Source organism: Scardinius erythrophthalmus, assembly GCF_964197995.2.
Source record: "Scardinius erythrophthalmus genome assembly, chromosome: 20".
NCBI classification, from domain to species: domain Eukaryota; kingdom Metazoa; phylum Chordata; class Actinopteri; order Cypriniformes; family Leuciscidae; genus Scardinius; species Scardinius erythrophthalmus.
In genome coordinates this window covers 4,231,131-4,256,777 of record NC_138240.1, presented here as the reverse complement: position 1 = coordinate 4,256,777, position 25,647 = coordinate 4,231,131, and the positions used below count along the sequence as shown (strand labels likewise).

General features: G+C 37.3%; 1 protein-coding gene across 1 annotated transcript in view; it reads right to left on the bottom strand.

Moving 5' to 3' along the window:
* The window catches only part of lrrtm4l2 (leucine rich repeat transmembrane neuronal 4 like 2), a gene marked incomplete at both ends in the record, with an annotated part of 72,533 nt that overhangs the window by 5,037 nt on the left and 41,849 nt on the right, over window positions 1–25,647 (bottom strand). Inside the window, one exon of the mRNA XM_081348564.1 lies at window positions 8,929–10,541. Within this exon, the coding sequence (XP_081204690.1) occupies window positions 8,929–10,541 (1,613 nt within the window). The remainder of the gene's footprint in view (window positions 1–8,928; window positions 10,542–25,647) is intronic.

The window sequence follows — 25,647 nt, the reverse complement described above, 5'->3', positions numbered from 1 at the left end:
AAGCATTTGTGAAAATGTCTCTATAAATAAGCTAAAAGAACTTAGTCGATTATAGGCCCTGAGAATATAAAGCAACAGCACATTATTATGTTCTACAGCATTCACTTTTATTGAATGGAAACATTCCAGTCATTCATGGAAAAAAATCATTTGTGTTCCATGGAAGAAAGAAAACTAAAAGAGAAAACTCTGAAGGAACTGCATATCTGAAAATTACCCTTCTGTTTAATTAGCCACTGGGTCGAGGGTTCAGACAAATTCTTCCTTTCTCTGATGAAGTCTCATCGCAGTGTGATATAAATAGCCTTCACATCCAGCCGCACAGTTTGTTTTTAATCTGCACCTTTAATCCAAGATGGATTCTGCTCTATGCTTCTCTGCTCACTTTAATTTCCTCTCTCACTCCTTAAAGAGTGTAGAGAGAGAGAGGAGACCATAAGGGCAGTAATGAAGCGATTGTGCCAATGGATTTCTTTAATAAGGGAGGACTACCTCTAACCTCTGAGCTCAACCGTCCCTCAAACTCTGCACCTCTGCAGACGCACTGTGTGTGTGTGTGTGCGCGCAGGCATACTGTATGTGCATATGCCATCTTTAACTGATGGAGAAAAAATGTTGGAGGAGAAACAGAAATGCTTGCATTATGTCAGAAGGTCAGGAGAAGCGAGAGCTACAGCAAGTACAGAAACCTTGACGACTCCGCATTGATACAATGAGTGCATTGGCAAAAGATTTCCAGATTAGTGCATCAAACATTTGAAAGATACTCCTGTGTATTGTTTGAGGCTGTTGTTGGAAAGTGAACTAGATATCCATGAGAAGAACTGCTTATATCTAGGCTTGTTTCTGTGAAATACTACTTTTAGACAAAAAAACAACAAAATGACTGATTTTGTCTGCACACATTTTTCTGTACATTTCTTTCGTGTTTTCTGACTCGTAGACTCGTACTCGCACTCGTAGACCAGCACTGCTGTGCAATTACAGTGTTTAAATGATGGGTCTATTATTGTGATATGAACTACTAGAGATAAAACACCCCTAATTAGAACATATAAACAAAAAGAACTGTGTTTTGTCATCTTTATGGTCAGTCGGGCTTTCGGCGGGTAAACGCTGCGTCGGCCAAACAGAGCAGACGAAGAGCGCATGCTATGACTGACGTAATAGTTGGTTCACGCCGGCGCAGTGCCGCCAAAACTGGTGAAACCATTGTCTTGTGATTAGGGGGGATTCTTCAATCTTTCAATCTTGATTGATGAACGTTTTGTGTGTATAATGTAATGGGTAAGAACTTAAACATATCCTGTCAATGGGTGCTTGCCAAAGAAGCAAAAGTCTGGCCTTCTCACAAGGGAGGCCAGACTCACAATCAGGACTTGTTAACCAAGTCGGAGCGAGAGTGCAACTGCGGTGCCTGAAGCAAAACTTTGTGTACTATGGTTACGTTTTGGAGATTTTTTCGTCTTTATTTTTTAATTTAATTTACTTTTTTTTGGTACTTTTTAGGTTTTTGTGTGCACCTGTGTGTGTGTGTGTGTGTGTGTGTGTACACACACATATATATATATATATATATATATATATATATATATATATATATATATATATATATATATATATATATATATATATATATATATATATATATATATATATATATATATATATATATATATATATATATATATGCACTGTAAATAAATTACACCTTCACACCTTTACTCGCTTCACTTCATCACACAGTCTCTTCCTTCTACGTTTGTGGTTCCTGGGCAGAACCCCCAATTCAACCATACGAATGAGCAAAAATGATTTGAGTTAAACATCACATTTGTGTTTTATTTTAATTGCTGAAGTAAAAGTGTTGAACATTCTTCTGTCATCCAGAATGGCAGCACTGCTGAAAGGTTTGTTTGAGCTGTTCATAAATTTGCATTTCCTTCAGCCTGAGGCTTATTCATTTTTACTTTTGGTATGAAAGGGCCTTCACATTTTTTCCTAGAACTTTTTCTATAAAAACTAACCAAGCAACACAATTTATTACTTTTTTAGGGAGTAACACAATATTGTAATGCATTACTTTTAAAAGTAACTTTCCTCAACACTGTTTAGGAAAATATTCAATGGTCTCTGTATAAGACAGATTGAGGAGGGGTTGAAAAATAAGAGGGCTTGATGACATAGTTGCTTTTTATAATGGATAATGTACAATACCATTCAAATATTTGGGGTTAGTGAGAAAAAATGATGCACTTATCAAAACTGTTAAAAAAATACATTTAAAATACATGCAAATACTTTTTTTTTACTTTCTGTTCACTATTCATACATTGATATTATGTTTCTTGATCAGCAAATCATCATATTAGAATGATTTCTGAAGGATCATGTGACTCTGAAGACTGGAGCAAGGATGCTGAAAATTCAGCTTTGATCAATAAATTACATTTTAAAATATATTCTATAAGAAAAAATTATTTTAAATTGTAGTAACATTTCACAATATTACTGTTTTTACAGTATTTTTGATGAAATAAATGCAACCTTGGTGAGCAGAAGAGACTTTTAAAAAACATTAAAAACTCTTACTACTTTTTTTTTCCTTGCAATAATATGCACTGAATTGTTGGATTATCTGTAATGTTTTCTCTCCTCACACACACAATACGCAATATTATGTGTTCATATGAATGGCTTCCTCAAGATATGACAACCCAGGTTGATATTTTTAATGTGAAGCCATTAATATTCCTCATAATTCAACACATTTTATTTGACAGTTATGAGTCACAAAACCCCACTGCAGATTCACTACAGTATTACTTTTTAAATATGAAATCTTGATACAGAAACCCTTTTTTTAATTCACATTGATCTTTATGATTTGATTATTCACAGCTCATGAAACAAATCCCTCTTCACCTTGCAGCACAATCCATTTCCCATGTATTGCACATATGCATAATATTAGTATCTTCACTCCGATCTGTCAGTCTGCAGGCTCCTGACACAAAACAAGCACTGGATTCTCCCTCGGAAAACGCCGCAGGCTCAGAAAAATGTGCCAACCGCAGTCTATTAATACACTTCGTCTTTCATCTCATCCATTTAGCCTGTTGTTTTAAGATTGCTCATAAACGTGATGTCTGTGTAAACATCGTTGGCTTATATTCATGGGAAGAGCGGCGTGCAGTTTAATTCTGAGTGCAAATTTCGAACAATTATTATTATTAGGCATGTTTGTTGCAGGAAATGGAGTTATCAGTTCATTGATAGCATTGTTGCCTAAATGATCAGCATGAGCCACAATCACAATCAAAGTAGGCCTGTTCACACAGCTTCCCAGTTTTGATCAATACTGCTACTGTAGGATTTTAAAATAACATTACTAAGTAATTTTTTACTATAATGGAGTAAAGTAAGGAATTACTTTTTATCTTTCTGTAATGTAATGTAATGTAATTACAGTTACGTCTGATGTATTAAATACTGTAGAAAAATTCGATATAAAACAATAGTGTAAAATATCAATATCAAAATTTAATGTCTGATGTTAAAATGTATGTTTTTAATGTTACCTTCTCCTTTAAATACTTTGGTCAGTTCAATAATTTTATGCATTTTTATATTATTTATTTGACAGAATTAAAAGAACATTTTCATGCCTATCTTTGTATTGTTCAAGTGGTTGAGGTTGATAAGGGATTTAGAAAGTAATTAGAGATGCAATACTAGACAGTAATCTAATTAAATGGTTGAAGATGTAATTAGTAGCTAGTTATTAGGCTAATTCCTTTTTAGAGTAACTTACCTGACACTGTTTATAAATGATGTTTTGCATGAAGAAAATTATGCCTTTTTTGGATAATTCAGCCATTTCTTCCACCCATGTTCTCACTGCGGTAATGAAAAAAATGCACTGTATGTTATAAGATATTCACTCATTCCTGCAGAGACGTTTTTGCTTTTTAGCGGTGTGTTGGGGTTCCGGTACACCAGCCATGTCAACGAAACGAATGAATGAAAATTAGCTTATCAATGCATATCTAAATTCGCGCCTACGGTATCTTTGTAGAACTTCCATAAAAAGAAACAAAAAAGATGCTACAGCCAATGATGACTCAACCTCCAAGGACAGTTTTCAATGTTTTATCAGACAATAACTACTCAAGATTTTGCTTTAGTATAATTTTCAGGACAATTAGGGCCGGATTTGGGATTCGGGACAACAGCTTAAATTTCGGGACGTCTGGTCACCCTACGACCTGCTGCGTATGTACCTTGAAAACGCGCTACCTGAAATTGCCCGAAGAGATGTGCATTCAGTCTAAAAAACAAGCTCAGAATTACAACTCCCAAGTTCACTTCACTTCATGGTTCTGGAGACAAAGCATCCTTATCTGCAACAGAAACAAGCAAGCAAGTATCCACTAAGGAACCTTCAGCGGGGATCCGAAAATGAGCAATTTCATGCTGAGATTAGAAGTGTGAAGCCAAGGTGGAAGTGTCATTGAAAGACTAGGAAAACAATCTCGATTAAAGGGTCACCAGAAGATTGGAGAAGTTAGTCACAGTACTGAAGTACAGATTAAAATAGAGCTTGATGTACAGTGGTAAGACATTTGCCTTTAAAATTCAAGATGCCTGTTCCACCATGTTGTCTTAATGAATCAAAACATAAAGGACCGACAGCTGGTTTTGAATTGCGAACTGTCAACCGTACGGGAGATCTACTGAAAAATTAGCACATGAACAGCATGTGAATATGATGTTTACCCAAACGCAAAATTTATTCTGCCCATGGTGTTACATTTAATAATTACAGTACTGATCCTAAAATACTCAAGCCTCCTAAAAAAACATACACAATTTTTGAATGGGTGAACAGAGAGATGAATGACTGATAAGGTATAAGTTCTAAATGCCTTCAGCATGATGCATAAGCATATGCCACACTGTATATTTCTATAATTTGGGAGCTTTTAAGGCTGGTGGGAAAATGATTGACATCTTTATGGAACTATCAAGCACAGTAAAATGTGACATTCTCTGAATGTCACACATCAGCACTTTGGAGACAAGCCAGTATAGCATCACCATCATCATTATGGTGACAAGTTAAGGCAAAGGTTCTCAGCTGGTTTTGCTGCATTGGGCGTCAAGAATGGGATAGGAATAGGACAAGTTCAGTTTTTAGTTTCTAAAAGTCTTCTGAATTGCAATGGATTTATGCTCTTTGCAGATATTTAACTTACAATGTGTAATTTTAGTGTATTTGTGGTTTTCATGGATGAAGGCATTTCATGCATCTGCTCATTTTGGCATCTGTGTAATTTGGCTAGATTGTAATACACAAATGAAATAGCACAGAAATATAATTTTGATAGAATGGGAAGTGTTTTCTTCTTCCTTTTAATAAACCTATATATTGCCCTGCCTTAACTATATGCACAATAATGTGGTTAGTTACTTTGACTGTAAATAGGGCTGTGCATCAATTTAAGCATGCTAATTAATACATTAAATTAATTGATTTGTGAAAAATCATCTAATGAAAATATTACCATTGAATTTCAAAAGTCGCTTTAGAAGTCAACATATCATTAAATAGACTGTTTTTCAATAATATAGAAATCAAGTATATCACTGACTTAGGTAACACTTTATTTCAATGGTCGATTTTTGACATCCTTCCAACTACATGTCAACTATCATAAGAGTATTAGTAGACTGTCTGGGTTAATATCAAAATACATTCTAATTACGTCAACTTATTCTACTAACCCTAACACCTAACCCTAACCTAACAGTCTACTAACTCTCTAATGAGAGTTAGTTGACATGTAGTTACAAGGTTGTCAGTAGAGTGTCTAAAAGTGACCGTCGAAATAAAGTGCAACCCTGACCTAAAGTCCTCAGCAATTATGTCTATTTATGTAGGATATAATAGAAGCATATGGGTCTGGTCTGACTGCAGACTCGCAAAAGCTAGACTGAGATACTTCAGGCTTGAATTTCCATGGTAAGAAAATCCCTTACTACGGAATTCACATGAGTATTAGGAGGCATGATAAATTGCATTACTTATTAATTACACTAAATGACCATGTTCAATTGAAAAGCCTATTTTTATCTTTTGCACTCCCTTTCTGTGACCCTATTCATACAGCCCATCAGTCGAGAACCACTGTGGTGCACAGCAGAAAAGTGTTTCAGCCTGAAAGATACAGTACCGTGAGGATTTGATAGAGCCAGCCAGTGTGATCTACAATTGCTGTGCTTTGTGTCAAATTACAATTACAAGGTAAAATTATAGGCCAGACATCTTCCCCATCAAAAATGTCATGCAGTTTTTGGTTAGGTTTTTAAAAGCTTTCCAAAATAATGAGAGATTAAGAGCCAGGTCATTTTGACAAAAACACAGAAAAAAAAAAAAAGAAGATAAATAACAACACACATAAATGAGTACTCCCGCTCATTAAATGTCAAAACTAACACGTGATGAACCATTACAACACAGAGCACCAAATAAGTGATCAAATAAATGATGTAGCAGCCCCAAGCAGGAGTTGAAAGACTAGGCAATACTTAAAGGTGATGGAAAACATGAATATGTACATTGATTTCAAACAGCTGGTACTGGTAAAAGGGCAAAGAATGTAGTCATGCAGCATAATGCATCTAGAAAAATAAAATAATAACGCTTTGTAAAATAAAGCTCCATAATTTAAGTACATAATTACTGAACGCTATTTCAGTTCCTTCTCGTTCCATGATAAACACAGGACTGATAATAGTGACTCACAAGAATGTCATTGTGAGTGTTGTTTCGTGTCAAAAGGCTTAGTTTCTGTAAGGCTACTAAAGATGACAGAACTCTGCTGGGATTGTTTGCTATGAATTAGGTTTAATTGAGGGAGACCATCAAGAGAAAATTATAGAGCCAATTTAAAAGCACTCAAGGGTTGTAAAATTGAACGAACTACTATGGCGGTCAAAGGATGAACTTGTTTACAAGTTTTCAATTGTCAATGTATGAAACAAGGTAGCAGAACAGATTGTTCTATGAGCACATGCTCTAATAGTCACTTTGCCACGGCTCTAACCACTCCAGCATGAAGGGATAGCTCACTTAAAACCAGTGAGTCTTAGTTATATATTTATTTATTGGTTGGTTGGTTCAGGTGTTGTGATGTCTATTAGTATAGTAGTATGACTTTCCATTTAACGGGAGGTCATATGATTACAAGATAAACAACAGGATTTAAAGTTAATATATACTGTATACTCTCTGACTTGATTGATCTGACTTCTAACATCCCTAACATCCCACTTTTGGCTCCTTGCTTGCAGATTAGGAGATTTTCTCATGATCAGATGCTGCTCGGTTACCTGTCACGATAAGACATATTTACATTTACATTTATGCATTTGGCAGACGCTTTTATCCAAAACGACTTGCATTGCATTTCAAGGTACACATTTACATTCTTATCTGTTCTTGCTTTCCCTGGGAATCGAACCCATGTCCTTGATGTTGCAAGCACCAACGCTCTACTGTTTGAGCTACAGGAAAGCCTGCAATTCTCATTTAAATCTCAGTGAGCAGCCTCAATCCTTTACTGTTGCTGTGAACCACCACTGATTTACTTTCATACTTTTCCCTAATAGTGACTATCATCCTGTGCAGTGTTGATCATAACGGGGGTGTGGACTGTTTACAGTATAAATCTTTGGAGGGGTCCAAAAGCCTCCCATCAATTCAAGCACTACCCAAAATGCTAAATGTTGCCATTATTTACTCTTTCTAAACATGTATGCTGTTATTCTTTCTGTAGAACATGCAACGGGAATCTTTTGAAGTTTTTTTTAAGTCTTTCCCCGCCTTTCACGATTTTCGTAATTTGTGAGACAACGCTTCCCAGCCATTGACGGAAATGTCCAGCTTTCCGTGTTTTCACTGTAATGTGGTAGGGGGTGCTATTAGGCATCTTCTGAAAGAGAACTGAATCTTCTGATCAAACCACATGCGAAGAAGAAGCAGCAGAAACAAGCAATATCATATGTAAGCAGATGCATGTGTAAAATAACGCGATCACCAACAGCATATAAATCAAAACTGCCTAATGTTACCGGATGAAATGTCGACCCAGGACGAGGTATAGGACTGTGCAATCTTAGGGGGTGTTAATGGACTTGATCTACTTCATCCATGTTTTGATCATCGTTCTGAATCCGATCTGGATGTGGTCTTTGACAAACGCAATTTTTTTTCAGTTTTTTTGCTCATATATTGCTTTTTTATAATTATTATTATTTTTTGTTTAAAAGCATGTGGGTCTGTTCTTTCTTTTGATATATTGAATAGTCAGATATTCATACGAGAAAATTCATATTTCATTCTGGGTGAAAATTATCATAAATGCTGGCGGTGGCTGGCAACTTTTAAAAAAACTCTGGCAGGGAAAGAGTTAAAACACAGGGAACAGTCATAGTGGCAATGTCTGTCAAGCTCCAAAAATAGCAAAACCAAAAAAGTTCTTTATATAACTAAAGCTTCAGAATATTTGGAATATAGTGCACGAGTCAGATGGACTGCATTTATGCTAATTTCATGAAGAGAATGGGAAGTTGTTCTTTTACAGCTTGACAGGCTATTCTTGTATGAAAAAAAATCTTTGTGTTAAGATTCTTATTTGGGGAAAAACAATAACAACATGCATGTTTGAAATGACCTGGTGAATAAATAAAAAGATAATTTTAGTTTTTAGGTCAACTATTCCACTACTCGTGCATATATGTGAGCATTTCAAAGTAACAACAGTGCAAGGAGAAGAAAGAATTATATGGGCAGTCATGCTCTTAAAAAAGTTTACCTCTGACTCCCCGGTGCAGAGAATGCGTTTTTTTAATGGTAGGTCATACCTCGCACTCTCTGGAGCCCGAGATGGTGCAGGTGCACGCCCCGTTAACCAAAGAGTCCATCGTCTCTGCATTGGCATGGTTGTAGCTTAGATAATACTCTTGCAGTTGTGAGTTGATGTTATGTTCAGGCTCTCGAGTCTTTTTCCTGCGCTTGCGTCGGATAGAGTGCTGCTGGAGTTGCCTCATGCTGTTAGGGTATCGTCGCCACGACACGTAAATCACTAATAGGATTAATGAGACAGAGAGAAATAGGGCAACGCTGCCCGCGATGATCTTGTGGAAGGTCATATGCTCAAACTCAGGTTCGGGGGTGAAGGGTAGGGTGCTAGGCGTCACTGTTAGAGGTGCTAGGAATTCTTTGTCAGACTGAACAGGGAATACAACTTTTGGGGTGAGTCTTTGTATGTGAGTAACTTGGGAAAGCTGTCTAGTTGAGGTGCGTGGGGTTGTAGTGGTGGTTGTGGGTGGCTTTGTCACATAAAGAGTTGTCATAGTAGTAGTCAAAAGAAGTGTTAATTCCGTGGTCGGTTCCACAGTAAATATCTCCTCGCACACCGAGTTGTTCCTCACTGCCTCCATGACTCTTTCTCCCTGAAGAGATTTGGGAGTGCTGCAAATAATGCTGGCATCTCTAGTTCCCCTGAAGTTTCTCAGCCAAGACACCAGAGGGCAGATACTAGAGCTACAGTCCCATATGTTTCCTGCCAGGTTGATGGTGCTAATGGAGATCCATGATGAAACCACTTCCTGGGACACATTACTGATCTTGTTAGACTCCAGATTGAGAGTATGCAAATTGGGCAAACACCTAAAAATAGCAGGATCCAAAATTTGAATCTCGTTGCCTGATAAATCCAATTTTTGTAAGGTGTGCCAAGTCCAAGGCGAACCTTGGACGACAGTCCGTATGCGATTCCATTGCAGATAAAGAGCCTGTAGATTTAAGAGGCGTGGAAATAGGAAAAAGTTAATCCTGGAAAACTGATTGTGTTCAAGGTGAAGTTCTGTCAGCCTGAGCAGTCCCAGAAAGGTCGTTCGAGTGATAGTCCGCAGGCGATTGTAACCCAAATCTAGAAACTCCAGGCTCCGACATTCCATAAACGTACGGACAGGGATGCTTTTGATGTTGTTTGATCGCAGGTGAAGATTCTGAAGCTTGCGAAGTCCATGGAAATGCCCTGGTGTCAAGTCCTGCAGCTGATTGTAGGACAGGTCAAGGTTGCGTAGGTTTGGGACAGTCTCAAAGGTGCCATTTTGCAACTGCACAATCTTGTTAGAGCTTAAGATTAGTTCCTTTAGCCGACGAAGTCCCTGGAAGGCCAGTCTATCCACTACGCTGATGGAATTGTGGTCCAGATAGAGCCAGACCAGCTGGTTGAGGTGAGCAAACTGGTAAGGTAACAACAACAGGAGGCTGTTGTACCGCAGGGACAGACCCTGGCACCCTAGAGAGATGTTCTCCGGGACGTCTTGAAAGGCGCCAGACTCGCAGTAAACAATCTTGCCTTCGCAGCGGCAACTCACAGGGCACATCCGCTCCCCCTTGCTGAGCAGCAGGAGAACAGAAGCATGGAGAAGAAAACATGACAGGCGCCCTTCCCAGAGTAAGGGCCCTGCAGAGAGACACAGACAGAACACAGACAGACAACATTTGAGGTCAGTTTTAGTATTCACCCTAGAGAGCACAGGTTTGCAGGTGACTGAGTACATATGTGCGCAGCACATCCATTATGCACAGCCTCACCTTTATCATCAAGGAAAACGATTCATGACTGTGATGGATGGGGAACATCCTGCAGAGTGTGGCGAGTGTTTTCAGGCTATTAAGACATAATGCATGACATCTAAAAAAACGCACTGGGGACCCTCTAATTGAATACGAGGATTCGAGTGGATTTATCCATCATTTAGCGCTACACCTTTTAATGTACCCTGGTTTCAGACAAAATGGGAGCGAGTGGGAAGCGAAGAGAGTGTTTTAAATGAATGGAAATCAATGAGCTCCACTTATCAGAGCGGAGCTAATCAGCATACGTCTAACATACGCACAGAGCCGTCCGTCGTTGCTTGTACACCCCCTCAAAAGACTTAACTAATGTTGGAGATTAAAAATAGCATGCCTTCACAATCTATGTAGCTCAAAGCAGCCAAACACTGAATGCATCTTAGGCGCCATGCTAAATTAAGAGTGAGAGAAAGGCAACATCAGGGTCATCCGTCTCAAAGTTTGTTTGTATCATTAGCAAGGAACACATGACAAATAAGATTCCTGCTGTTCTGCTGCTTTGCGCTGATGCTTTAACAAGAAGAGATGTGCAACAGTAATGGGGCATACCAAACGGTTTACACAGTAATCAATTTTATATAATAGTGTCCTATTGGGGCAGTAAATATGTTTTGTTCTGTGGCTAAAGGCCAGTCACCCATCTCCTGCTGACTAGTTACTGGAACAGATATATGGTATTGAGAGCACATCACTTCCTTTAGCAGCAGAGATCATTAGCAACATGGTCTTAATGGATAAAGACCCCATAAGAATGTGGTAATTCTTCCAACATGAGACTGCACAGCCAAGTAGGCTGGCTTACACAGCTGCCTCAGAAGACAACATTTTTAAAATAATTATATGACCCATTAATACTGCACATTCTCTTAATTGGGGGCAAAATATTCGATGAAAACTGCACTCTCACTGAGATATGGATAGGTTTTTCTCGAGGGTATTTCATGAGCAACTCAGTGGATTTGGAACATTTTCTCTAGCCTGTTATTAAATTGGTACAACAGGAAAAAAACTTAAAAAAAAGAAAAAAAAGACTGCATGTGAACCTATGCAATCAATCTCCAGGTCTGGCTGTTAAAGAAATCAATGAGCAAATTAAACCTTTGAGAGTCATTAGAGGCTAAAGATTTGCAGAGCTGATTCGCTTAATGTTTTCCTCTCACTTAACTGTTTAAAATCAAGAGCAGATAAGGCTGTTTTTAAAAGCATAGCCACCCAATGTGTTCGGAGGGAGAGTTTTATCAAAGCTGTAGTGTGTGTTCCTGACTGTCCACATGCTACGTTATTTGAATCCTGGTCGTAAAGATATAGTTCACCCAAAAATGAAAATGATGTCGTCATTTACTCACCCTCAAGTTGTTCCAAACCTGTATGAATTTCGTACTTCTGCTGAACACAAAAGAAGATATTTTGAAGAATGTCGGATAACCAAACAGTTGATGAGCCCCAACTGATGTCTATAAATAAAAAAATAAAGAAAATGGAAGTCAGTGGGGCCCATCAACTGTTTGGTTACTGACATTCTTCAAAAAAATCTTATTTTGTGTTCAGCTGAAGAAAAAAATTCACATACATACAGGTTTGGAACAACCTGAGGGTGATCGAATTGACCGAAATGATTTTCGGTGAACTATTCCTTTAACGAGCATGATTCATGATTAATTTTGGCTTACGGCTTCCTGTTTCATTCTGAAATTCATCGCATTACTTTTGGTAAAATTGTGTAGTAAGCACTGTTTCATCTCGTCTCTTCTTGTTGCTCCCTGTCCCTTACCTCACTCAATGTCTCACTATGGAGGCCATAGTTGTGATCTGATGGATGCACCAGATAACATGAATAATTTAATGTAGAACTGTGAACTTTTCACATGTGTCACCCCCACGTTTTAACAGACATCTTTTTGGGAGCCCAAGGAAAACTAATTGACATTCAAGGACACTCATGTTCATGATTCTATGGTTCAGAAGGCCATTAACAGGGCTTTCGACATCAGGACGGGGAGAGAGGGTGAGAGAACGAGAGAACGAGAGCTGCCATCTCCTTTGGCAAAAAGACAAGTTGATATTTCAAATGAATCCTGCACTGTTCCATTACCCTGACATGGAGAGTAATACACGGGCCAGACTCAGCAGGAGATGATTAAGAAGCACGATGAATGCATTGAGGGTTTGAGAAATAATGTAGCTGGGTAACAAAACAAATAAAGCAAATGTGTCAAAGAAGCCACATTTATCCATTTCTTCAGGTACACAAGAGTACACATCTTTGGTGCTAGCAGAGACTGCTGTCTTTTTATGCAAAGAACAAAACAACCACCAACACCGCCAGAAATGCAGCAGTTACATGTGTTGTGTTTAAACTATGGCTGTCAATTGAATTAGGTCAATTAACTATATTTAATAAATTTAACTTGAATTAATGCATTATCATTTAGGAGATTTCCTCATCTTAAATTGATATATGCAATCAACTTGAAAATGATTAATTAAACGGCGTATAATGCAATTAATTCAATTAACATTATTAATAAATTGACAGCCCTGGTTTAAACTTTGAAGGATATTGCTTGATGTCATGCTTTGTGGTAGATTAACTTTCACTCAAGATTCAATTCCCAGCGCACAGAATGAGCCACCAAAACTTTCCAATTGAGGTCTAGGTTTCCTTTTTTTTCAGACTCTCAGTCCACAGGGACTGCCTTTCCCAATGGACTGCCCCTGCAGTGGTTTTTATAACGTTTTTCCTCTCTGTCCTCAGTTTAATGTTCAAGGGAGTAGCTAATCCTAATTTGAGTCTATTTTGTGTCATCCGATCATAATCTGATTGGAATACAAGCCTTGTCAAGAGCCATAGGGGAGAACTAAACCTTGCCAGAGGAAAAGGTAAAAACATAATGTGGTTCTGAAAACTTCATTATTTTTGTCAGTGGCGAGGCTGAAATGAACAAGCATTCAACCTCATCTGTTCTCTGTGCAGTTGCTAGCTCAACTGGTGCTAACAACGTCAAGGTTAAGGGTTCAAATCCCAGGTAGAACATATATGTGGAATGTAAGGTAAATTACTTTTTTTTCCCCATTATGAAACCTTATTAACAAGCCATTTGTTTCCGTAGTGTGTTTGTATTTAAAAAAAAATACATATTTAGTGAAACAGGATATCCAATGCCACTAAAAAATGGGACTTGATTTTATCCATCAGAATTGATTCGATGGTTTAAAGTGGGCATTTCATAGCTGAATGGAGTTTGCAGTGGGATGTGGAGGACTACTCTCCTCATGAAACACTCACTTTGGAGGAGGCTTTTGAGGACTGGAATGTGGAGGCGTGGAGGTCAACTTTACTCTACAGAGCATCTCTGTTTATCCCAGTGGAAAGAAACATCATTATTTGCTTGCATTGTAAATAGGCAGCATCAACTAAAACATTAACTTAAAACTATGTATGCTTAACCATTTGACTATTGGTTAGCATTTTTTCAAGTCTAAGCCAAAAAGCCTAACCCTAATCATGGATGAATACTTCATTATATTAAAACTAATAATAATAAAAACAGGAAAGTATTAAATAAAGCATGTTTTAAGTGTATTGTGGCTGCATGTACAGTCGTGGCTATTTTAATACTATATTAAAAGTAGTTTGGTGTGCATGACTGGAATTTCAGAATATTCCTAATGTGGTTGGACTTGTGCCATATGGACAAAGCCCCTCTTTGCCCTGGAGTCCTTAAGATATTAGATTAATCTTGATAGAGCATGTAGTTATCAGCTAGTGTTTTCTCATAGTTATTCTGGCATACATTAAGTGTTTGCTCACATTAACATATCTGTGGTTTGAAAATGCATTATTCATGTCAACACACTAGATTTAAAATGGTCAAGCCATTTCTTCGTTATACTGTAGGATGATCTTCAGTTCCACACCTTACGCCAAGTAGGGAATTCTTGGATGTAATCTCTGTAGGAGAACATCACATGCTCCTCTCATAGATGGCTGGAGTTCTTCCAGCATTTAGAACTTAAAGGGTTAGTTCACTTAAAAATGAAAATTATGTCATTCCGAACCTGTAAGACTTTTGTTCATCTTGGAAAAACAAATGAAGATTTTTCAATGAAATCTGAGCGATTTCTGTCCCTCCATTGACAGTCCACACAACTACAACATTACACTTCAAAAAGTTCATAAAGAGATTGTAAAACTAATCCATGTGAATTGAGCATGTAGTCCAAATTTTCTGAAGAGACACAATTACATTATATGATGAACCGATTGTATTTAGGCTTTTATTCACATATAAACATTCAACAAACACATCAGATATGGTAAAGGGAAGCTTGCTTGCTTGATGTGAAAGAACCAATGAGGTTCATTCTCGTGTTACGCAGCACGTTTGAGCTTCAGCGAGAACCAATGAGGTTCCTTCTCGTGCATCAAGCAAGTACGGTTGAGCTTCTGTTTGGTGATCAATATTTATAAGTGAAAAAAAAGCCTAAATTAAATCTGTTCATCACACAAAGCAATCGAATCCCTTACCATTCAATTCATATTGATTAGTTTTATGATCTCTTTATGAACTTGGTTGCATGAACTGTCAATGGAGGAACAGAAATTTCAGGTTTCCATTCAAATATCTTCATTTGAGTTTCGAAGATGAATGAAAGCCTTACTGTTTTTGGAACGACATGATGGTGAGTAATTAATGATTTAGAAAATAAATAAATAAATCAATTTAATATCAGGTTTAGCTCAAGGTCTTGGCTATTCAAATTGGTTTGAAGCAGGTTTATATTTATAATTGACAATATAGATTATCCAAATGATTAAAGAATGTAATATAAAGAATGACATTCTGACCTTATCAGAATTCCCATATGTAACCCCTTCGGTTCATCTCGCTCCGCTTTGAGCAGGATTCGAACCGGAATTTCCAGCATTGGAGATGAGCGCGCTAACAAAAGCTGCGGTCTTTAGCGTCAGTTGCTAGTGCGCCTCTTGAGGCCAGGGAAGTGAGGTTTACTCACACCTCTGTTTCACATACTTGGAATAATTTGTGGAACTAAATTACGTATGTTAGAGTGTTGAGTGAGGCATCAATGCTTCTGGGGACAAGCAGAACGTGGTTCTGTTTAGTAAGTGATCTACACTGATGACCAAAGTCTGAATAGCGTAACATGCTCCAGGACGTGCTCCTATACCTTATTCAGTAAAGAATCGGCAGTGTTCACAGATGGAGGTGCTCTCTAATGTACATCCTTAATTGATAACATGACCACTGATTCAAATGATGATTGAAGTAATTGTGGATTTCAGTGTAAAGCACAAGGAAATTTACCATTATGAAGCCTAGCAACTGCTGAGTGCAGCCCAGAATGCAAATTACAAAGACAAGGTCTATCATGTTCCACTGGACTGCCAGGAAGAGACCAATTACAACACTGTAAAAAGCTTCCTTTACACTTGACTAAGACCTATCATAAAGCATTTCTAAGCTTTTAATAGGGTCTGCCTACAATTATTATTATGCTTGCTTGCAGCTTTAAAATAATGGTGAAACTATATGGATAATTATAATTTTTTTGGGTTACAATGTATATGGATATATAATAAAACATGTCACCTTTCTGCCTTCAGATCGGTTTAAATGGTCCTGTTCCTGGTCCTGACAATGCTTGTTCATAAAAAAAAAAATAAAAACTAGTGATAGCAAAAAGGAGACCTTTTTCAACAATGTTGATAAACTAAATGTACCAAATGCCACATCTACTGCCGCACTCGTTACTGTGGGCAACACAGTTCTTAGTAAAGAAAAAAAGTATTTGTTTTCTGTTGATCAATGTTCTTAAAAAAAAGGCTGTATCAAAAACAAGAAAAAGAGATGCTTTTGTTATTCATAAAATTTCGCATGCTAAAGCTCACTCTGTACAAAGTCTCATATGTAAAAGTCAGAAGCATTCACGCTTTTACATTTTAGCTCCATAATTCAGTATAAATTACAAGGCGTTTGCGTCAAGTGTCTAGTGATGAATGACCATGAGGTGGAAAAGAACATGACTGAAATCGGGAATGGAGAAATTGATTGACCATCAAAATGCAGGCAAAACACACGCACAAATCCATAATCAATAAACGCGTCTAAAAACACACAATTATCTAATTTGCACCAGATGATTCAAGTTCAAGGATTTGCATGCGCCTCGAAAATGAAAGATTGTTTGTCATTACGCACTTAAATGCGAGAGCACGGTCATTTAGCAAACCAACAGAAATGTTTCTTTGCTTTATGTTCTTACCCATGGCACTGGTTCTGCTCCAGTTGCGCGTTTATAAGGCGATTCACTCCAGAAATCTCTCTGCGCTTTTTGGTGAAGCTGAAGTGCAACTAAATGAAAGCGTCAGTTTATTGAGCGCAGTTGCGCGCGAGTCAAATTGACAATCATAACTACCAAAAACCGAGTTAATACCTCAGGTTACTGATTCCCACGAACATTAAATTGCATAAAATCACGAACGTGATGGTTAAAGCGAAAAAACAAAACGAAGGGAAGTTTCATCAGGCGACAAAAGGCATCACGATCCATACTGTAGATGTGAAGGGTTGCTGGATGCTGGAATCTTCCGAATGCGCGCAGCTTCAGCACCAGCGAGTCCGAGGGACGTGTTGCTTGCATCCACCGGTTGTTGCGCTGCGAGCGATTCAGGAGCGTCGCGGATGGACAGCAGCGATCACACGTCACACGTCTGGGGGTGGCTGTGGTTTACTGGTTCAGTGATTGAAGATCTGTGCTGCTGGCTGATAGGCTGCATGTTCTCAACTCAGCTCAAACAAGTGTTGATTCATCAATCTCTACTCTTTGCTTGCAGGTACTTTAAAGGACCTTTACATGTACGTTTTCATGTGTCTTATCCCATGTTGTGTTATAACCGGGTGAAATATAAAATATTAATTTGAATTTTATCACAACAATTGTATTTTATCAGAGGGGTTCATTTCACTTCATGTCACAACTAGTAGATGTTGATTTTGAACATGTCACTGGCACACATGAAAAAAATCTGGCAATTTATTAATGCATATTCAAAATTTCTCTTCATTTTCCTCTTTCTCTCTTTAAACACTCTTTCTTGAGAATATTTCAGTTGATAGTTATATATTTTTCCTGTGGACATAATGGCACTTTCCATCCTGTTAGTCTTCTGTAAAATCCATTTCAACGGCATATATATCTACGGAAGCCCACTTTTGCCACATACAGTAAGTAAAATAAAAATAAAAATCACGTTGTTGTAAATCATAATTATTGAAAGTCGAAATGATGACTGAATCATAATTATGACATGAAAATGGAAATTTACATACAAAGTCGAAATCATGAATTAAAAAGTCAATGTTTTATTTTTAATCTCATAATTATAGTTTAGCCTGTCATAAGTATATCATAATTTCATATTTATTTTAAGTCATAATTTCTACTTTTCATCTAAAAAAAAAAATATTTTGAATGTTCATCTCAAAAATATGACTTAGTATGTCACAAGTTGACTTTTAATGCAATAATTATGATTTACCAAGGCACGGTTACCCCAGTGCAGTGGGCTTATATATCAGATTTTTTATCTGTGTTGTTTTGTGGTTTTAATTATTTAATTTTTTTTTTCATTTATTTTTATTCTCTTACTCTAAAACACATTTAGCAGATACATGCAGTAGATTTATCACTTGAGTCAAAAGCAACTAAAGTCTGAACTAAATAATGCAATATTTATAATTGGTTTTATAATGTCCTCCTGCTAGCAAACCGTGATTTGACCAGGCTGAGACAAACTGATTATTTGAAAAGAGGGACAAGGTCTTAGATGATTCTTTGACCTGGTTTGAAATGGTTTGAGTTTGTCAAACCATTTCATGGAGTAGTTAAAAGCCTGATCCCTCAATTGCTGCATCAAACAGTGAAAATCAAAGTTTTGATGGTAAGAAAGACATTGATTGACATGTAAATGAGGTCTCATTGATACTACTCTTCCAATGCCATCTGTAAAGCAGGCAGAAGGACACTATTCAGCTTTAATATGTAAGGAATAATTGACGACAGGCCGTTGAATTATTAAAAAAATAATGCACACCCGAGGTGGTAATGCGGTCACGAGGCGAAGCGGAGTGGCCGTTCACCTCGGGTGTGCATTATTTTTCTAATAATTCAACGGCCTGAAGTCAATTATTCCGCTTATACTACAGTTACCACACCTCGAAACATTGTTCAGATTATGTATTTCAAGACGTTTGTAAAGTCTCCGCTTCGCGTCGTGACCGCATTACCACCTCGGGTGTGCATTATTTTTTTAATAATTCAACGGCCTGTCGTCAATTATTCCTTACATATCTTATGTATCATCTATATATTTGCATCAGGTCTTTATGATATTTTATTGAAGCTGAAGAAAACTTTGGAATGGTTGCATGGACCGCTTTTATGATACCTTCATGACGCTTTTGCCATTTTAAAGCTTGGAGTTTATCCCTATTCACATTTTAAGGAAAAGAGTCATCTCTTTTTATTTTCCAGCAAACAAAAAAGAAAGTAATGTGGGTTTGGAACGTGGGTGGGTAAATGGGTGACAGATCTCACCTCCAACAAAATCAGTCTGTGCACAATAAGCCCCTATATCTCATTGATTCCATGGAGGGACTATAAATATCAAAGTTTTATATGACTGGATGATTTTAAAGTTTGCCCTGCAGATGTTTAGGAAAGAAGCCATCATTCATCGATGCAAAAGTGAGATAGTTTTATAACGATTTGGTGTGCCTTGAGGGCTGTTTTGACTATTTAATGCTTCATTGAAATCACCCTTTTGAATAAATGAAAGTTGTTGGCAGACAGTAGGCGATGCTCTCGTGATCTCCAATTAAAGTCAAATGTAATTATGTTGTAATTCCCTCATCATCAGCCAAAGTCAGGAGTTGCTGTTGACTCACCAGCTAAACACAGATTAGCAGCTCCATCGGTTTGGACCGGGATCAGCTCCGATACAGAGCAATATGTGTTTAAAATGACTTTTAAAGGTCATATTAGCATGACTCATACGATCTGTGATGTCTTTGTCCTGGCCCAACATGCGTGTTGTATATTTAATCAAGAACACTTATTCTCAACCCCCTGCGTTTCTTCATTAAACATTGAATTACCTCTGGTGCAGTCGCAGAGATAATAATAGATGTATATGATCAAACGATGGTTGAGTAACCTGCACATTTACAGTATTATCCGAGCTGTTAGATTTAAATGCTTGCTTGATTTCTAATTGACCATGAGGGGAGTTCTGTAAAGTTCAGTTAGAGAAAATTATATTACGTGGTCATTATCATTAGTGCATTATTTGTTCATTTTCCCCTCAGTTTCTTGCATATGCTGAAAACACAGATGTGTGTTTGGAAGTGCTTGGAGCTTCAAGTGCTTGGAAGGGCTCTCGTCCAATCAGATACAAGAATAGTAACTAATTGTTGTATGTGTGTATGCGTTCACATAGCAATGCTCAGTCGATGTGGACAAAATTTCGAAATTAAAATTAAAATGTTTATACCGGCCGCAGCACACACCATTTTGAATTGGAATGCCAGGAAAGGGCATTTACAAACTTATTAATAAATAATATATCATTTAATAAATGTAATTAAATAAGCACACGCGACACACACACACACACACACACACACACACACACACACACACACACACACACACACACACAAGAAAGGAAGAGTTCACAATTTTTTCCCCATTTATATATAAATGTGTGTTTATGCATGTCATATATACAGTGTATATATATTTGATAATTTAACTAATTTAACTTTGATGGTTAGTTATATCTGAAAACAATGTGGATATTTGGCATACTTAAAGTCTGTTCAATGTAATTTGAAGAAATAATTGTCTAAACATCTAATCAGACACAATTTTGTGCCAATTTAAGTTTTATTTTTATTAAGGGAGCAATTTCCTAAATTCGTGTTTTTCTTTTTCTTTCATGTTACTATGTGGTTGCATTGTAGAATCATGCATGCATGCTGTTACTCAGGAAATATATTTATATATATATAATATATATATGTGTACAATGAACATATAAAAATGTAAAGCTGCAGGACTGATTTTCGGCTTTAGTCTGTAACTTTGTGTGTGTGTGTATCACAAAATTAACAGGACATAATGTCTTGGAATGAATCCCCAAAGAATCAATTTTTTAAATGTCAGGCTGTGTGAAAAATTCATCTCATATCAACAGCTGAGGTACACATCAGTCTGTGTGTAGCTCAATGAGCTCCCGGAGGACTCTTTGGAGGGGAAAGTCAAAGAACATCTAAAATAAGTTTATTTTCCTACTACTGAGTCACTGAAAATATTTAAAGGGTTTTTAGGATTTATCTGGTTGTTTATCATGAAGCATGACATTTTGAAGCAGTATCAATTACTTCTCAGTGAAGTTTTGTAAAGAGTCCAGCACCGATTTAACAGCTAAGCTACTTTTCATGCCATTTTTCATCTTTATGGCCACTCTTTTTTGAGCATGAAGAAAAGGCAGAGATGAGCTCTACCTTTAACACGTTAAGCTGATATTGTAATCTGAAAGAATGCACTCCGACAGCTGTGCAGACCATAAGCCATAACTTTTATCCTGACGCTTCTGATCACGCTGGAAAATTCGAGACCAAATCTAAAAAAACCGACTTGCCCTCATGCAAGACTTTGCTTTGACCTCTGGGTAATTACTTAAATGAGCTATGTGCCAGTAAAACCACTAAAAAACTGTTCGCTTGCATAATTACTGCTGTCAATGCATGATTTATTCGGGTTTTATGGGTATATGTTTTTTTTCTTGACAATGACTGACATTGAGAATTGATTCTAAAAGCATTTAGTTCTTATTACCTGTGGCGACAGACTCATGGACTTTATTCATGCACCTTTGGTATTTGCTGGAGTGTTAACACAATTTACTGTTTATTTCCCCCGTTCAATAAACCTCTTAAACATTTTTCAGTGTGTCTCTATAGAGTGAGCATGAATTAATAATCTGTGGCTCCTTAAAAATCTCTTTCATTCAGGAATAAGGTATCCTTGGAGAAAGATGTGACATTTATACATACTTTATTCTGCTTTATCAAGCGTCTTCATGTTATACTCTAAGGTTTTGTGTGTGTTTTGTGTTTGTGTTGTGTGGTGTTTGTGTATTGACCTTTTAATGTCAAAAACAGTATTGTAAACGCCACCTCAGCTCCATAAGATTACTGAGGCTGACAGAATGCATAGCATTTAAAATGTATGATGTTATACAACCATAATGAAACCTCGAACCGTTAAATAGGAGAGGTCAGGGCCAGTTGTAACACAACATTTCTGTAACACAAAAGTTCTCTTACGCCTGAGAAGTGCATTTTTGGATGTTCAATAGCCTATCCATTTCTATCTGTTGCTGGTTATGCCTTTTTTTGTTTGACTTTTAATTTGATAGGACAATTGAGTAAAGACATGAAGGTATAGGAAAGGAGGGAGCGGACAGGATCAGAAAAAGACCTAGAGTTGGGAATCAAATTTAGGTCGGCTCAAGTGCTACTGTGTGATAATTATTAAAGTAATGGACATGTATTTTAGTATATGCTTGAAGACACTTCTTGGCTCATCAACTGTAGCCTTAAGACATATTTGTAATAAAACATTTTTCATTGCATTTTGCTTTTTTCATCCACTTGCAATTTAATAAAATGCACTGGCACATTAAGTTAACCTTAGATGAATAACATCTAGATTCTCAATTCTATGAAAATATTGTTATTTCATGATATACCTAATGCATTAAATGGATAGTTCGCCCTAAAAATTTCAAATTTTATCATTTACTCACCCTCATGTTGTTCTAAACCTAGCTGTATGGCTTTCTGTGGAACACACACGCACGCAAGCGCACACACACTGTCTTATATTCTCAGTAGACTGTCTACTTAATATCTACGAACACTTTATTTTGAAGCTCCCCAACAGACATTCTACTGACTATAAGTAACTTTGCAACTGCATGATGTCAACTTATTCTATTAACCCAAACTTTAAAGGCACAATATGTAACTTTTTTGCTTTAAAAATAGCAAAAATCACTATATCTATGTTATATATTTTTTTTAGTTGTGTACTTACATTATCCTGACTGTTTCCAACAACTTTCAAACCAGGAGAAATTTGTAATTTAATTCAATAAACGTCCCGTTTCTTTTTTTCAGTTTTGTCGCCGCCAATGCCGTCATATCCGCGTTGTCCCTGGTTTCCGCTCGTGCTGCCATGGCAACCAGAGCTATGAACCAGAGCCGTCTGATCCAAAGCGACTGACGCGGACAACTTTGTAGTTCGCAATGTCTATTTGCACGCTGTTGTTTCGTTCAAACATTATGGACCATGGCAAGCAGACTTTGGATAAAAAAGGAGAACTAAAATGAGAATCAATATCAGCGCTGTGTTTTCGAGATGCCAAGAGCTCCCATAGACAGTATATAAACGAGAGCTCCTCGTCCGACTTCGACTGCTCCTACATGTACTTTATTAAACAGGTGAGCACATTTACATAAAACTAATCAATGTTTTATAGTTCAACAATGATAAAATGTCAGAATGTGATCTGTATGTTATTCTAATGTTGATCTAGTTTACTGCTAGTCTCATACAGACAGACTAACACATACATTTCAACATTCAAATGCAGTTTAGTGTGCTAGTGTAATGTTAGACCAAGTGAAACAGCGCTGCGTTACCTCACAAGTTTAATTTGTCTAATAAACTGACCTGTGAGTAGTAATTCTGCGTGTAGTTCGGTAGAATGAAATGTCCATATTCCTTTTATATCCGCGGGACTCGCGTCGCGTTTGGAGCTGATAGCTGTCTCTTAGCAATCCCGAACTGCTTCATATCACAGTCATGATAAAAGCATCGATGTATTCAGTCATCCATAAACATTATTAGATCGGTCGATGACAAGATCCATAATTCTTAGCAAATGTTGCGTCATCAATCTACGCCTTTGTTATTGTAAATAGGTTAGCGACCCCTAGTGGCGAAAAATGCCATACTGTACGTTTAACCAAACTAATACAATGACTGTTAGTTGACAGTTGTGAAGTTGCTCATAGTTAGTAGAATGTCTAAAGTGGACTATTGAAATAATGTGTAACCCAAAGACATTTTCCAAAATATCATCTTATCTTAACGACAATAGGGTAAACGACAGAATTTTCAGTTTTGGATTAACTATTCCTTTGTTTGGGGTTAACTTGTGCCACAATATCTGGGTGCAACAGTTGTCTGAAGACTTTTCTTGGCTGTATTTTAAGAACAGACTATAATCACCGCATGAACATAATGGAAGTTGTTTCCATAGTGTTAATGCACATTCTGAAAGTCTCTTCCAGCATAGACTGCTGGCGTTCTTTAATGTGACACTTAAACTGACTCATACTTGCCATAAAATGACCCACCGGGAGCCAAACGAGAGCGCACTTTGTTCAAGATGGAGGAAAGCAATGCAAAAATGGAGAACAGTATCATAGCAATGCTCCAAAACTCCCCTCATGGACTTTCTGAATGCTGCTGGAGGTATAAGCTTTCGCTGCGTCCAGTTAATCAGAGGGAGCGCTCTCTGTCAGGCCTCATCTGAAAGTAATTAAGAAATGGTTCAGAAGACAGGCGAGCTGCTGATACTGCCGCAGGAATAGAGGGGAGAAGAGGGCCACGAGCCTGGAACGAGTGTGAGATGAGAAAGCTTTTAGTTCCTGGCAGACGTAAGGCGAGAGAGAACGGAGTCTTTGGATCGATTGAGGACCTCATGTGGCACTTGTGTGCGTTTAGCAAGTTTTTTACTCTCTCGGTTTGTTCTAAAAAGACGCCCTGTTGCAAATTTGCTTTTGTTCTGGTTTGCGGTTCACATCATGAAACCCTTAAAACATTCACCTAATCGATAATCTCTTTCAATCTCACTGAATGGGGAATAATGCTCAGAAAATGACAAGATGCAATCTATCAGCAAAACCGCTCTCTGACCGCACAACAGGCCGAGCTATTCTGAAATAAGTCGGCTTTTGTCTCAAAATGGCATGGTGAATCAACTGCCATTGAGTTGCCAAGTTGTTTAGGCTACTTGGAATTACATGTTTTTATGCTCTGATAAATGTATTCTTATTATTGAGACTTCATTTTACGGTTGATTCATTCACTCCATGTGAGATTTGGACAACTTTTATGCCAATGTTCATGATGTTGTTCTGCATTAAGACCACACAGCCATGTTGTATATGGCATTGATGTAGAATAAATCGCTGTAAATGAATACAAATTACAAATGCATATCAATTGAATAAACTCTGAAATGCTGAACTATGGAAATGAGAGGAAAGCGTCATATTTCTCACTTTAGACAGCGCTCTGGGCTCAGTCCCAAAGAAAAGACATATTGCTTAGTTTATTGTGACACCTTAAGCATATTGTGCTGTCACTGAAAATAAATAATTTGTTCCGCCGTCCTCTCTCTCAAAAAAAAAAAAAAAAAAAAAAATCATATCAAAGTGGAAGACATACAAACCATTTAAACAAAAGGAAAATTTTATTGCTTGGAGATTGCTCTTGCATAACTCAGGAGACATAATTGAGTTCTCAGCTTCATGTAAAATGTTTTTTCTTGAGTCTCAAAACAGACCTTTACTGACAAACAGAGTGTAGTGCTGTAAAATTAACTGAGAAATATGTGCGTTCATATTGATCTTTGACTTTTGATTGCAGACTTTGGCATATTGGAATATTTGAGCATATAGTTAAACTGTAAATGTTTGCAATTTTTACAGAAAAAGACCAGAAAAATGTTACGGTTTAAACCTTAATTGCCTACCTGTAAGTACAACAAT